Source organism: Electrophorus electricus, chromosome 8, assembly GCF_013358815.1.
Source record: "Electrophorus electricus isolate fEleEle1 chromosome 8, fEleEle1.pri, whole genome shotgun sequence".
Lineage (NCBI taxonomy): Eukaryota > Metazoa > Chordata > Actinopteri > Gymnotiformes > Gymnotidae > Electrophorus > Electrophorus electricus.
The window spans coordinates 16,522,181-16,537,385 of NC_049542.1; the positions used below are offsets into that span (position 1 = coordinate 16,522,181).

Genomic DNA, 15,205 nt, shown 5'->3' on the forward strand with positions numbered 1-15,205 from the left:
TAATGCAATATTAAATGCTTACTTTTGATAGAGATAATATACCACTGGGCTACCACTACTGGAATCCCTGGCTGAGGTTATTTGACCTTTTGTGTCCCATGAAAGTTCAGGTTCTTTTGATTAGTTTAATATAGCATGATTAGAATTCACCCTGGTTTCTGCATCTCAAGAACAGTTCAACTGTTACTGTCTTTGGCTGCGCTGTTGTGTAGTATTCAAAGTATTCTGTACTTTTAAGTGTGTGCAGATGTGTGTGTGTGTGTGTGTGTGTGTGCGCGCGCGCACACATCTCCCCTCTGCAGACAGGTGAATTTAATAAACATTAAACAATCCCTCCTCTCCCCCTGAACACACCGGAATCTGGAGGAGAGGGTAGCATATGTTTGCCCGCAGGCGTAGAGGCGCAGCACAGCTCTGTCAGAGAAAAGGGGCAGGGTGTGGGTGGTGGGGGGTCATAAGGTAGATAGTGCGATTGGGGAATTGACACTCAGGTTGTGCGAGTCAGTAGGGGGGCAGGTATGAAGGTGTAGGCCCCAGAGCAGGTGGAGAAATGTAGAGTGGCAGATGGAGTGAGAGGAGAGAGAAATAAAGAGGAAACACTGCGGTACATGCTGGAGCCTCCAGGGTTATCTGTTGAAACTCTGTATCCTTGAATGTGATGTGCATTTTTGACATTTTTACTACAGAGGCTTGGCTTGGGTTAGAACATTACAATGGAGAATTCTCCAAGCCACACAATGAATGAGATCTGTGGCCAATTTAAACAGAAATAAGTTTCCACAATATATGTATGAATTTAAAAAATAAAATCAAGCTCTATATGAATAGAAATGTAACATAAATAATCCGTCCTGTCATTGCTGCTATGTAATAAATGAGGAAATATACCATCTCTATTCTATTTTTTTTTTCTGTTTATCACTGACAAATGGCTATTAATGAGAATCAAATAACTTTGGGTCTGATGTGAGTGAAGTATTCCCCAGGATAAAGTTAATAAAATATCTTGCAAAAGTGGGAGTGTAATTTAAAAAAAAACATAAGATATGATAGGTATTTGCCAGACAGCATTCAATATTTTGTTTTTAATAATATATTACATTTACCTTGAAATACAACAATAATAAGAACAGTAATAACATTGATAATAAACATACATCAGGGAGTACAAAAGAACCATGTTTGTATTGTTATTCAGCTACACATCTCCCTTCCCAGTAGTGGACAGTCACTCTATTTGCTTGATTACAGTTCTCATGACTCAGTTCTCCCAGAGCAAACAAATCAGGATCTGAGTGGGGGCACTCCTTCTGGCCATCCCTTGATCGAGTCCAGGAGGAGGGGAATGGGACGACCCTGTGCAGAGAATACAATGAGCTGCCATTGTCTCTGTCCAGAGGACAACGCCTCCTACAGGCACGTGCTCAGACATCACAGAGGACGACTGAAGATTGAACCCATCAGCAGCAGGGGTGCTGCTTCTAAGTCAGACTCAAACAGACAGACACACACACACACATAAATACAGTCACACTCTCCTAAAGGCTGGGGAAGAGTTCGCTCTCTGTCTGTGTTTTCCAGTCTCCGTGTGCATACGGCAGTACTTCACTTGCGCTGTTTCAGCTCCTTCTCCTGGTGGCCCTTGCCGCCTCCTTCCCCTTTGTCCAGCAGTTTGAGGGCCTCCAGCAGGTAGCTCTGAAAGGCAGAGAGCGCAGCGCAGATGGCCGGTGTGCCAAAGCCATGGGTGAGGAGGCTGAAGTGGGTTAGGCTCCCTTGCACCCCAGGCTCCAGGCATGGGGTGGGCCGGCTGGCACCCAGCGGAGACCTGTCCTGGGACATCAGATCAACAAACTCCTTGCAGATCTCCCTGCATTGGGAGTGAGGAATGAGATTTAGTGTGATTTATGTGCAAAGTGTTGACAACAGTACAGAAAAAAAAAAGCAAATATACAAAATACAGGATCAAGGAAATATTTTTCCTCTTTATTATTGTTGCTTAGCTGATTTTCATCAGTAGCAGTTGGGCTTGTTATTCCATGGAAACATGATTCTTTGGAGATTTCTGCAGGCTGAATTTGGATGAGGCAGGTTGGGACTCACTTGGTGGCTAGTAGCATGCTACGCCTTGTGGATAGCTGGTCTGGATCACTCTGCCTGCATAAGTATTCTGCAGTGGCTCTGGCTGGGAACTCCGTCTCACACACATAACCAAAGTCCCGTGCCAGGTGGACTGCCTCTCCTTCAAAGTAGAAGAAGAATACAATGTTAAAAAAATCAGGCAGTGAAATTCCAGGGTAGTGAGAAAGTTTTCAAACTGTTCATATTTTTCATATAGGTGTGTTATAACAGTTGAGCTGTTGAGTTTTACTATGAACATTACTGTTTAGTTCAATTCTGTTTTTGTAATGTATTTCATTGCATGCTGTCTGTCATGTCTTTCTCTGCATGTACATGTGTACGTACCTTCCACCAGAGCTGTGAGGAGTGTGACATTAGCTGCCTTGCGGCGCCCGGCGGGGAGATTGAGGCCAATCTTTTCCAGGCGCTCACGCAGACAGCGTCCTCCGTTCTTTGACTTGGCTCTGAGAGAAGAGAGTGTGACAGATGATCAGAAGCGCAAACTCTCTCTCATTATCTCTGAGCTCCTCACATTCATGTATTTTACGCTCCCCACTCTCCTTTCTGTGAAGATTACTCATCCTTGCCATACAGTTAAGAAAACCTGAGATCTCTTTGATATAATTCTGATACTAACCTGCACATGCATGCAGTGTGAGATATGACCTGGCTAGGCTGTCACCCATAAAGTGAGAAAAGTGAATATTAGTTAGTTATTTGATTTTATTCTTAAGATGAAATAAATACATAAGTACTTTTAATAAGAATGCAGGCTGTGTCTCTGCAAAAGCTATGCAAAGCTATTCTGTTTCTACACTGATTAGAAAATCATGAAAATATTATAATTTAACACACTACATATATATGTATCCCATTATATGAGTAAAACGCTATGTCCATTGGATCTGCATTGGATTTCAGTGGATTTCACTTAAATTTCTTTGTTGTTTGTTTAACTTGTACTGACTTATAAAACCCTGAAAATATATACAGGATTCTAATTCTATTTCATTTCTCCTTTGGTTTAAGACCTGTCAAACTTGTTTCATAAAATTACTACAATATAATGTTAGCTCCAATTTTTGTTTCTAACAAAAAACTATTGTTTGTTTCTGTTACAACTTTGACCAGTTTCCTCTCTACACTTCACTCACCTCCTCAGGACTCCACCTAGCAGCGAGGCATTGAGGCACTCGGGTGGAGACAGCCTCCTCTGGACCTCTCCCACCGTCACCTTGTACTTGGAGGTGGAACTGAGCAGTGACAGGCGTCCGGGCACAGAGCAGAACACCTCCCCGGGGTTGGACACACCTCCCAGGCCCAAGCCATCCTTCCCGAAGGAGAGGACAGACAGAGAAGAGCCATTCAACTTCGATGGGACAGGAACTGGGTAAAGGAGAGCAGGAGAGGAGACAGATGCATCAGCCTTACGGGGGACAGAAGGGTTCTGATTTGTGCGTTTTTACACTGTATGTTGTGAAAAACACAAAAGAAAACAAAGCATGACCTGTACTGCTGAAGGAAGCAGTCTGGCATAATGTGACACTAATGTCAATAAGTACATCCTTTTAGTTACCTTTTCTCCTATGAGTTGACAGTGTTCATTTATGTTTTGAAGTTAGTACCCTGTACCTTATTCCTCTCCCATTTTATTCCAATACTAGATGTTCCTGATTTTTAGATGCCTATTTTCTATGCTTTTTATATTAATATTAATATAAATTTTTATGCGGGCGGTGCGCACTTCTTCGTGATGCTGCCCTGTGAAAGCATTGATTCGCGGATGTAAACTGGCGGGTTTAATTGCATATTCTTAGCGTGGATTCAGCGCCGGATATATACCACTAAACTCCGCGCGAAAATCCACGTCTTCATGTGGTCTCCAAAATCTTTTAAAACCAAGTAATTGATCTATGCTTCTCTCGGCCAGTGCATGAGCTATGACTGCACTGCTATAAAATACACTTTAGTTATCGATGCTTAGTGACCCTATAACTGAAGAGCTTGAAACTTCTGACAAAAAGCTTTCAGCTGAAGTTTCTGAGGGTCTAGTTCTCCATGACCTATAAAAATTTCTTGCCATTTGGATGGAAAGATCACAGTGTGAATTCCTCATAACTCATCTTTACCCCCACCCCCTTTCCCACGCGCCTGTTCTAATCCCTCTTATTCTCTCATATGACCATGAACAGTTCATTAACAGTTATTGCCTTAAGGGTTCAGTCTGAGTGTTAGAAGATTTTTTTTACTTCATATAAAAAATGGCAGTGCGGAATTATTGTGTGTGTGTGTGTGTGTGTGTGTGTGTGTGTGTGTGTGTGTGTATGCGAGGGAGAGAGATGGAGGGGAAACACAAGGGACAGGGCAAACAAAGGGGGGCGCTTTTCACACACACACACACACACACACACACACACACAAATCCACATGCACATGCACATGGACACAAAGTGTGTGTGTGTGTGTGTGTGTGTGTGTGTGTGTGTGTGTGTGTGTGTGTGTGTGTCTGTTGGTGAAAAATTGCCTGAACACTCTCACCCTACCATGTGTGTGTGTCCTTCTGTATGTATACATACTACACTTGCTCTCACTATACACACATTCCCCTTTCTCCTGCACTAGGGTCTTACCTTTCTTGATAACAGAATGGTCCAGGATCCCCAGAGATGATGCTTCCTCCATCCCCTGTTTGAAAAGGACAGAAATATCTTTTATCATCATTGAACATGCTCATCACTTTATTCCATCGCAGAAACTACTGGGCATATAAATGCAGGATGCTTGAATGGGTCATGTAGACTAGAACAGGTAGACTAGATGAGACTATCTGGAACAGATCAGACATGGGTCATTTGTGAAGATCATAGAAACTAAATATTTATAATTTGTTCAAATGTATTTTAGTTTGATGAAGCTTTTGAGTCTTTAATTATTACAAAAATGTGACACAATCAGAAAGACTTGGTTAATTTTATCTACTATTAATATCTTTAACCCTATATATTCTATCTATTTTATTTGTTTTAGTTTTTTACATAACACATTAGTCTAATGTTGAACTTACTGGATGACAAAACTGGTGCCTAAAAAAGATAGCAAACGATTTTGACACTTAAGCTTTACTTTGAATCTGTCACAGAAAAAAATATTTAAGTATTTAGAGGAATTTAGATTTGTCAGTAGCAGTCAGTATGATTCTCATTATGTTCTGTAATTTCTTTCCACACATAAAACTTTCCCATATCTGTTATAAAACAGTGATTTCGTTTAGGTATTATCATTTCCATGATGTCACCCACATACTAAGTCAGAGGAGTGGTTATAAAGACTAAAATACTATCCTCATTTGTTTCTTTTTATATTCTTAGATACAATGGCCTAATTGTGTTTACATATATTAGACAAACTGTGTTTAAAAGTAGAATTACTGTGTGCTTGCCGTTAAATGTCTCTTGAACTAAGGTGCTTTTTGCAGCGTTTTCTCCATCATAATAAATAGCTCTAGGCGCATTTAATAAAGCAGGTTCAGTTAAAGGATACATACTTTTCAGAATAAAAATAAACTTTTGGATGGGCTAATTTAAAAGAGTGTTAAAAGATTATTTATATTAATTAAAAAAATATTTGTAGACTAGTCCACTTTAGTGCTGATTTGCCGAACTAAATTAATGCTCCTCAAATGTGGCTTACAATAATTTACATTTAAAATAATTAGATCTAGATACTGCAGACGACATTTTACATTTGTCCTCTATAAAAAAAAAAAAAAATCAACATTCTAAAACGATGAGAGATGGAATTATTTAAATAATCTAAAGAAACGAGGTGTGGCATTGCCTTCCAAAATAACATGAATTCAATAAATAACGTGAATTTCAGTCTTTTTCAACGCCGTTCTTTTTTTTAATTAATTTTTTTTTTTTTTTGTGGTGACCACACTCCAACCAGTTTTAGGGAATTCAACCAATTATTAGGCTACATCAGATATTACACTCAATTACCAAGTACAATTAAATTATATACAGTTTGCCATTTTTTTTAAATCCGTAAAATCGATATACTGAAACAAGTTTGACTGATCGGAAAACAAACATTCTCAGCATAATTTTCAGAATTTGCAATTCACTAAAAGTGGTCTAACTGAGCAAGAGTGTGACGTAGCTGTAATATTCAAGTTTAGAATAATTAGCTGCATGTTATCTGTAATATTCCTGTTTTAATTCTTTGATAAAAAAAAAAGACCAAATAGGCATACATCGGGATTAATAGTAACATTTCATACAACTATTTGTTCGCTAATTTATTTGCCAAAAATATTGGAGCACTAATGTTATTCTGGGATTTGATAAAGCTTCGAATTCTCATTTAATTTTACACGTTGTAGTCAATGGCTGATGAGAAGACGAGGGAAGCGCATACAAGACTAAAGGCACTAAAGACTCGCCTGGATGTCTTCCACACCGTGATGACCCACCGCGTGCATTCCAAGCGGACCATCTCCAAGAGCGGCTGCGCCCTCCCCAATTCCATGGAGAAGCCGGGGTACTCCAGGATACTCCCGTCGGGGATCCAGGGTCAGAGCCCGATGAGACTGAGACAACAATGCTCCTTCTTCCGACCGGGTTCTCTGCTGAGTGTGCCAAGCAGCCTGTTGATGCTGATGTAGGGAATTAATTGATTGGTACGGATCCGGTAAGTGTGGGTATCCAGAGTCCTGATTCTGGGAATAGGAGAGTGAAGACTGGGGATACGGAGGTGGGAAATAGGGCGGCTGGAAGTCAGAGGCAGGAGTGTGGCACAGAGGAGGAGCCGTCGAGTAGGCTGCTTGGTTCAGTGTAGAGAGCTGCGAGAGTCGCCCACTCGGTGAGGAGCTTGACAGTCCATCCGCGCGGTCCTGAACATAGAAGTAATGGAACTTTGCTAAGACGATACTTTGAGATTCATCACAATTCTATAAGTGTTCAGCTATAAATATATATGAAGAAATAATGATTAAAATTGAAAAAAAGAAAGAAAAGTGGAAAAATATAGCATATAAATTGGTAAATGATTAGTGTATGCGGTATTATTGAAAAGTATAAACAAGCTAAAAAAGTATGTGATTCATACTTTTCTTAATATCGGTTGATGAGTTTAAAGATAAAAATAATGGCAGAATTTAAATATTAACATTAGTTAAGGCATATTACAATATTACCATTTTATGCATCATGTGTCTCACGCTACCAAGTGTTTTACAAAGATCAGCAGTAAGTCGGTAACACGGACAGCGGGATATGGCTTATTGTTTGAGCTGTTTTAGGAAACTTAGATGTTCTTAAAAGTGTCTTTATGACTGGGAAAGTCCTGTCATGTTCAAGCGAAAGCACACTGGCTATGATGCTTAATTAAGGCCAAATTCGATTTTTGCAGGTGCGTCACTAAAATCAATTTTGTGATAGTAGCACAGATAATCTGCTTTCAGTGTTAAAATACAAATTTAAAGAATATCAATACGCCTTTTCACTATTGTGAAATTTTATATCAACAAAAACGTTTCACGTTTGATTCGCAAATAGTCTCTTTCTATAACACAAAATTAACAAACAGCTTGTTTTAAATCCCTCTGGCAAACTGGCATTTGGATCTGACAAAGAGTAGTGTACAAGTGCACAAACTAAGGCACGAGACAGCTTGTACCAACACAACACGATAGCCCAAATCAGCAAGGTTTAATGTTCCGTTTCTGTGCGCTCTGAATTTAAAATTGGCTTGTGCTAATATCACATGACATGAAGTTCAAGAATTAACCAGGCCCAACTAGCGCTTTGAATAAGCGCTACACTCACCATAGTCGAGTAGGTGTGGACTAACATCTGGAATTGAATGGTGTAAAACTTGGTTCCTGTCTGCTTGCACGTCCACAAAATAAATTAAATATCCCAAACTCTCATTTAATGTACTCGACTCATAAAGACAGACATCAGTTTTCAATAACGATATGGTGTGCACAGTACACCACGTGCACTCTCTACACTATTCGGCGTGTTGCGCTATATCAAAGCATTTTCGACTGGTTTCCAAGTGCGCTCTTATAGCTTTGTGACCGCCGTGTACCATATGGGGGAGGTGGTCTGACTTAAAGGGACATGAATTAATTCGATAAAACTAACACTTAAATTTACCTCTGAAATGTATGCCTACATTTTAGAACCATATTGGTTTTTTTTTAATAAAAAAAAAATGCTGGGCTTTTATTTAGTCTCTTACCCGCATTATACAGGAACATTCAGAAGCAATATGAAAATTTGTTCATTTTAATAATTTTCTTCTCTCGTTTTAGGAGTGTCTGACAGTTCAGTTTTTTCTGTCATATCAGGTCACATAGCCCTGTACTGGTGGTCCACAAAGAAAAATCCTGGAGCGTCAGTTTCTGAAAAAATCTTTAAAAATCCTAAAACAGTAGAGCAAATTTCAGATAATCCTAAATACGTTAACCTAATAAGGATGATTTGAAAATGGACACCCTCATCCCTTAATTTTCTTATTACTGCACTTTTGAAACGTCAAATATACACAAATATAATATATACAAATAGCCCACTAGACTATAGAAGGTGGCACTTTGGAGGAACCGGCACACTGGTACATACCAGAAGCTCCTATACCAACATAACCAATATCATACTCCGTTAACAGAAGACTTTTCTTACCTGAACACAGTATGGATCTGCCTTCGTCCGTGATTTCCACAACATGATTACGAGAACAGGGGAAAGCTATTGCCTTCTTCACAGCGTTGACTGCTCAAGACGAGACGTGGAGACTATACAAATTGAACGGGGGACTGAGGTCAGAGATGCGCCACTGGAGTTTTATTGACACAAAGATAGACGGGAGTTGAGAAGCGCGTTAGGGGCGGGGGATAATACAAAAAGTGGGGGTCGATGGGGATGCAGATCCCTAGACATAAGATGCAAAGTAACACCGGAATACACCATAATTGTGGCGTCTCATATCATCTACCAGTAGACACAACTACATACATCACAGCCTACAAAATATAATCTACCACTGGACAGGTAACCTATCTTTCCCTCTGAAATCACAAGATTGCACCCCTGAGATTTACACTGAATATTAAAGATACATACACAAGTAAAAAATCAGACATTTTCCATGCTTAAGCAAACGAGATACACCATCGAGAAAACCTCCAACTCGACACACCATCGATAGGTTTTCTCGATGGTGTATCTCGTTTGTTTAAGCATGGAAAATGTCTGATTTTTCACTCCAACTAGATACACCATCGATAAAACCTCAACCTTTGCCCCAAGTCGTTTATCATCAGCCTGAAATCCAAAACAGGTTGTAATAAGGACGCCATCTGGTGGCGGTAAACCAAGCTCATACGGTAAAACGAAAATAAACGTCCTTAAACGTTAATCACCTCTGAACAAAGACCCCTACCGATGTCAAATGAAACCAACTCACATTCACCAAAAAATATTTTATTTCAGTTTTAACATAAGAAAAAAAAACCTACAGAAATACAATTTTAGAAAATAATATGCCACTCAGGGGAAAATAACTGTCTCAACAGTGCATCTCATCAAAAGATGTATACACAGTAGATGAAAAGGCAATGTGATCTTAGTCCTTGAGCAGCCTCTTCAGCTGGGCCATGTGGTGGAGTGAGCTCCTGTCTGCTCTTTTCATGCAGGCAGTTATATCTTGGCGGCAGAGCGGGCACTTCTGTGCAATGGCGCTCAGTGCCTCCTCTAGTGCCTCTTGGGATTGGGGGTCTGGGAGGCTACTGCTGGCCTCCAGCAGGCTCAGGGTGTCCTGCAGCCAGCCTTCCTCCCTGGAGAGGGTGGCTATCCAGGGCTGTGTGCTCACGCAGCCGCCCAGGGCCTGCAGGCCGAGCCTCCAGAGGTCGCCTGCCTCTTCCCACCACTGCTCCCACGCTGGGCTGACTCGGGCTGGACCGCTACCCTCACCCACCTGCAGTGGCCCGAGGAGGAACCGTAGGGCAGCGGAGAAGAACTGCCGCTGTCCGCTCTCTACCGGACCTGTGGTGCACATGGATGCTGCATGATCCCCTTCTCCTCCTAACGAGAAGAATTGGTAAGAAGCAAATAACTAACTTCAGTTTTACCATCTCATTACATAACAGCCTGGTGAGAAAAGCTGAGTGGCCCATATCATGAACATTTGGAAATTTGGAATCACATAAGCAAAGTACCTCAAATATTCTTCACCCTGTTTCAAAACATTATTAAGCTCACTATATGTAATCCTAACAATTCATGCAGTTATAAGACTATATATAGTCTTAACTGCATATGGTGATCATGGAAATAACATGAACGGTAAACTTCAATATTCTTAACAAATACCTGTGATGGTTGTTTTCAGTCTGCCAATCATGAGCCCCAAAGTACAAAAATTGGCTGCTAGGACCAAGAGGCATGGTTTATAGAAGAGCACAGGAAGTGCTTCACTTAGTAGTGCCTCAAGGGAGGCGAAGCAAGTGTCAGTCCTTAGAACAGAGAACAACGTCAATCGGTACATGAAACAAACTGGTCTATATGGGAATGGTATATAAACCTTTAAGGTCTGTATGTGTGTGTGTGTGTGTGTGTGTGTGTGTGTGTGTGTGTACCTGACTCGGTCAGGCTCTGTGACTGTGAAGTTAAGCAGGGTGGAGCAGGCTGTTTCCAGGCTGGGATCTCTGGTTACTGTTTTCCCACTACGAGTCCTCAGGGCAGTCCAGCCACGAGTGAGGAAGGCCACCAGCAAGGCAGGCGTGTCCAGGGAGAGGAGTACCTTCCTTGGCTCCTCTTCAGCAGACAGGTGGCAGAGGGCTGGGAGAAGATATCTGAGAAGAGAAAGCCATTCTACTTTACAGAGACATTGGAGCAGTGTCATAATACTATAATTTCACTCTAATTCAATACAATTTAATATATTTTTCAGACTACAAGTTTGACAAATGTCAAGTAATGTATTAAAAATGCAAACTGATCTGAGCACAAAACCAGTACATGACAAATCTTTTCTTTTAAACAAATATTACATTCCCAGTTTAGCAATACTTCTGAATTTGTTGAACAAACCTCAGGACATCCTCTCCTGTCCATGTTCCTGCTTGTAAACTGTCATTGACAGACACCTCTGACATCCAGTCAGCCAGCCCTTCATCTTTCCTCTCTTGTAGGTGATGTTTGGCATAGCCAATGAGGAGGGGCAAGAGGGCAGTGACCTCCTGCTTTAGACATGAGGTTTCCTCAGCTAGCCACACGCAAAGAGCGCGGAATGTGGCAAAAATGAAGGGATCATCATATTGGCTTGGGTTTACCTAAGGAAAAAGGAATTCAGGAACTCAACTATAATGTTTTTCTTTAAACTGCACGTATGGCAAATGGGCATTTTCTTAAGTAAACTATAGACATTTGTAAATTGTAAAAACATTACATTAAATGCTTCCTCTGCTTTGGTTGAGTAATAAGTAAACTGAATAATTCAGCAGTCATCACATTGCCACTGCTACTATTCTACAACTACATCAATTCATAAAGGGTATAATGCATAATGCATAGAAACCATATTATACTCCTTTGTGTTGTAAAATTCAGACTGTTGTCAAATATCAAGGTGTGCTTTCCTTGAAATACTTCACTATATTACATAAAACACAAAATTTAATTGTGAATTTACTGCCTATAAACATGCAATATATATTCAAGCACCTTGCACATTGTTCTCACCTGCTGCAGGTAGTAAATGACTGCAGAGAAAGCTTCCTCTAGAACCCCCAAGACCTGCCTGCTCTGCTGCAGACTCAACTCAGCAATGGCAGTTCCTGGCTGGGCAGGACTGCGGCTAGCCCCCTGGCTGCAGGCTTGCTCCATAGCTGCCTCCATGATCCGGAAACAAGCAGTGAGCACCTGTTGCTGCTGAAGGGAGAGCTGTGTCCCTGGTGGCTCCTCCAGAGTCATCCTCACCTCCACACATGCTCGGTTCACCAGTAGGCAGCAGAACTTAGGCGAGCCTGCGGGTTCCCATCCAGATAAGTCCAGCAGACAAGCAGACAGCACCAGGACTTGGCCCAGGTGCTGTGCACCAAGCTTACATTGCATCATTGGATGTACTGTTTCCCACAGCCTAGTAACCACATCCCTAAGCTCTTGGGTATGTGCCTCCCCTCCTAGTGGTGGGAGGAACTGCGGTATCCATGAGCACATCTCCAGTCTGTCCTGCTCTGGAGCTTGGCTGAAGTCCTCGGCGATGCCAACAAGGAGAGAGGAGAGTTCTGGTTGGTGTTTTTTCCAAGCACGCTGCCCAACATGGCCAGACAAGAGGTGAGCCAGGAGCGGAAGACCTTTCTCACGGCTGAGAGTCTGCTTTTTAAACACGGCTGTGCACAGAGCAGGGACTGCACCACGCGCCAACAGCTGATCTGGGCCTCGTGGGAGGGCACATACAGTGTTGAGAACCTGGTAGCAGTCAACTGCGACTGCCTCATCCAGGTTAGAGGCAGGGACCATGCCTGGCTCATTCCCACTCCGTAACCCAGCCTTGCTCTGGACTTGTGTCTTGCTGACTGGCATATCTCCTTCCAGCAAGCCCAGGAGGAGAGGGATGGTGGTCAACATCTGAGGATGGGTGGCCATGTCCGGGTCCGTGCTAAGACCGGCTAGCAGGGCCGTGCCCAGAGACAGCAGATCTGCAGGGGGCAACTCAGAGCCCTCACTCCCCCGGACAGCGGTTACCAGCAGGCGGGCAGGCAGGTTGAAACCCACTGCTTCAAAGATGCGATGCAAGGTTACCTTGTCCAGCTGACTGGCTGGACACAATTGTGTTATCTAAGTGGGAGATATTAAATGAGTTGTTGGATTAACCCATTCATTAAGGAATGATTACTCAAATGACTGGTCTATCTTACATTATCAACATAACAAAGACATTACCAAGAGAAGTGCTGCCAAAATGTGGCTGTCATTTTTGGCATGAGTGAGTGCATGAAGACTGCGCTCCAGGAGTTCACGCTGAGTAGCAGACAGGTTGTTAGTGTCAGGTACAGGACTGGAATCATCTGCTCCTGAGTGCTCCTCACAGTTTGAATGGGTGGAGACCTCCTCAAGACTCATAAAAGCCTCACTTTCAGCCATCCTCAGGGTTCTCACCATATCTGTAAACATAGCAGGATTTGAGCTGTGCTCACTTATAGTACCTGCGTATCTTGGTATTTTAAATTGACAGACATTATCACAAGACATTTCTCCCGATACAATGCAGTAAGAAGACTCTTAATGACTAGTTCACTAGACAGACATCACAAGCAGTCGACAAGCAGGCAGATAGACTGCAGTTGATTAGAACCAGAACACCGGAGGATACTGTTTCAACCAACGTTAACAGCTTTTTTAGGAACTATGGCGACCAATGTATTTTTTCTCTCTTGTAGGTCAAAGCTGTACCAACTGTGGATTGCAAATCTTTCGAGGCTGGATATCCAGTTAGCTAGAAAAGCTACCTCGCTAGTTACTTTACCAGCTCGTAACTCCGTAAACAAATATGCTGTAACCGTAAAAGGAAAATACACTTATTAAAAGAGTACATATCAAAGTACAACCCAATTATTTGACTGAAAATAATCCAAATGCACCGAAAATCAAAATAGCATGGGTAGATATCCTAGCTAATTTGGTTAGTTTGTTACTTACGTTATCCATGCGATGAATTACTGATGACTGACTTCCGGTTTCTGTTTTATCGTAAAGCAAATTAAAAGTCAAACGTGGACATTTCAAAATATAGATATCTTGTTTAAATGTTACCAAAGAGATCGAGGAGTTCAAGTTTGGAATTAAATATGCATTTGTCGACACAATGTAGCCTCAAAATTAATACGAATCATTGAGTACTTTTACTTGTATTTTTCATATATGTAAATTAAGATAGTATGCTAACGTAACTTTGGAGTTCGATAAAAGTACAATCTCTCGGATAATATGGGTGCTCTTCACACAAATCTCAGATCGACCTTGCCGTGAATTGTTCAGTGCCTTCAAGCAGACCTATACTGACCGTTACAGGATGGAAATTGACTCCATAAATAAATATAGTAAATGTAGGTTAAGGAAATATTTTGTCACCACCTAGAGGCGAAATTGCGCTTGGACGAGTAAAACATGATTCAGGAAATGACGAATTAGAGTGGCTAACCATGCTTCTGCGTTTGAAAGGGATACGAGCTCTTTCATTCATACAAGGCCACAAGTAGTTCGTAGATATTTCTTCGTTTTTTCAAAAAACGCCACAGCGGAGGGGCGAACGATACGTGATCTTGTAATTGCAGTTTGCTGTGCATTCTTTACGATATGTTTTCAATTAATGAATTATCACGATTCTGTCAGTTATTAGCTAACTAGCTAGCTTGCTTGGCAAGTTCAACAACTGCCGTATCTGCCAAAGTACTACCTTAGCTTTAAATTACGTTAACTAGCTAACGGTAGCTAACTAGTTTACTTAACTACCCAACTGGGCAACTTGGTTTCCATAAAAAAGTTTATTGGATGTGCTTTAATAATTTGTATCTTGAGGACGACAGTTTTTTTTTGGTCTTCTTTCTAGGTTTCTTCTTCCTTGCCGATGTCGACTTCTCTGCCTCCTCAAAAGGGTCCTGTTCCAGCAATGGCCAATATGCCGTCTCTGCAACCGACACACTTGCCTCCAGGTTCAGTCTCTGGTCCCGGCCAACCCTCCATCCCCGCAAACCAAGGCGCCCTGCGCGAGATTTCTCCCGTCTTGCTGTGTCGCATTGGCCAGGAGACAGTGCAGGACATTGTCACTCGTACTATGGAAATCTTTCAAATCACAAGGGCTACTCAGGTGGGCCAAAACGGAGTCGGTGCATTTGTAATTAGTTCACGTTTTTGATATGCGTATTTAACTGTTGCACAATTAGTCAGTTGCACAATTAGTCACACACACACACACACACACACACACACACACACACACACACACACACACACATATATATATACATACATACAGACATGCATACAGTGGTGCTTGAAAGCTTTTGAACCTTTTA

At 41.7% G+C, this 15,205-nt stretch overlaps 3 protein-coding genes across 8 annotated transcripts in view; 1 reads left to right on the forward strand and 2 right to left on the reverse strand.

Annotated features, from left to right (window-relative positions):
- Window positions 1-1,207: 1,207 nt before the first annotated feature.
- Window positions 1,208-9,508, reverse strand: tfap2e (transcription factor AP-2 epsilon). Of its 4 annotated transcripts, XM_027022220.2 has the most exons (8): window positions 8,817-9,508; window positions 7,733-7,744; window positions 6,563-7,012; window positions 4,749-4,803; window positions 3,273-3,504; window positions 2,464-2,582; window positions 2,101-2,239; window positions 1,208-1,867 (listed from the first exon to the last, which is right to left on the reverse strand). In XM_027022220.2, exons 1-8 carry the CDS (start codon window positions 8,853-8,855, stop codon window positions 1,606-1,608), a joined length of 1,308 nt encoding a protein of 435 aa, XP_026878021.2. In that variant the 5' UTR covers window positions 8,856-9,508; the 3' UTR covers window positions 1,208-1,605. The 4 variants fall into 4 exon arrangements, with proteins under 4 accessions (XP_026878021.2, XP_026878020.2, XP_026878018.2 ...); XM_027022219.2 differs by lacking the exon at window positions 7,733-7,744; XM_027022217.2 differs by lacking the exon at window positions 7,733-7,744 and having other exon boundaries at window positions 8,811-9,508.
- An 87-nt stretch (window positions 9,509-9,595) lies between these two features.
- Window positions 9,596-13,870, reverse strand: ncdn (neurochondrin). Of its 2 annotated transcripts, none has more exons than XM_027022216.2 (7): window positions 13,830-13,870; window positions 13,074-13,294; window positions 11,871-12,968; window positions 11,220-11,461; window positions 10,766-10,981; window positions 10,500-10,642; window positions 9,596-10,172 (listed from the first exon to the last, which is right to left on the reverse strand). In XM_027022216.2, exons 2-7 carry the CDS (start codon window positions 13,290-13,292, stop codon window positions 9,754-9,756), a joined length of 2,337 nt encoding a protein of 778 aa, XP_026878017.2. In that variant the 5' UTR covers window positions 13,293-13,294; window positions 13,830-13,870; the 3' UTR covers window positions 9,596-9,753. The 2 variants fall into 2 exon arrangements, with proteins under 2 accessions (XP_026878017.2, XP_026878016.2); XM_027022215.2 differs by having other exon boundaries at window positions 9,596-10,211.
- Window positions 13,871-14,339: 469 nt separating this feature from the next.
- Window positions 14,340-15,205, forward strand: part of zgc:114119 (uncharacterized protein LOC619273 homolog) — an 18,107-nt gene continuing 17,241 nt past the window's right edge. The window contains exons 1-2 of one of the 2 annotated variants that reach the window (XM_035529311.1): window positions 14,340-14,454; window positions 14,740-14,997. In XM_035529311.1, coding sequence (XP_035385204.1) covers window positions 14,758-14,997 — 240 coding nt within the window. In that variant the 5' untranslated portion in view covers window positions 14,340-14,454; window positions 14,740-14,757. The remainder of the gene's footprint in view (window positions 14,455-14,739; window positions 14,998-15,205) is intronic. The other variant, XM_035529312.1, reaches the window with a different exon arrangement.

Excerpts from the sequence above, each read along its gene's own strand:
- tfap2e (XM_027022220.2), bottom strand. The coding sequence starts at position 8,855 with ATGTTGTGGAAATCACGGACGAAGGCAGATCCATACTGT. Across the intron at positions 2,583-3,272 it reads CTAGGTGGAGTCCTGAGGAG|AGCCAAGTCAAAGAACGGAG; the intron begins GTGAGTGAAGTG and ends CTCTTCTCTCAG. Across the intron at positions 1,868-2,100 it reads AGCATGCTACTAGCCACCAA|GGAGATCTGCAAGGAGTTTG; the intron begins GTGAGTCCCAAC and ends CTCCCAATGCAG.
- ncdn (XM_027022215.2), bottom strand. The coding sequence starts at position 13,292 with ATGGTGAGAACCCTGAGGATGGCTGAAAGTGAGGCTTTTATGAGTCTT. Across the intron at positions 12,969-13,073 it reads TTTTGGCAGCACTTCTCTTG|ATAACACAATTGTGTCCAGC; the intron begins GTAATGTCTTTG and ends TCTCCCACTTAG. Across the intron at positions 10,212-10,499 it reads ACTGAAAACAACCATCACAG|GAGGAGAAGGGGATCATGCA; the intron begins GTATTTGTTAAG and ends TCTTCTCGTTAG.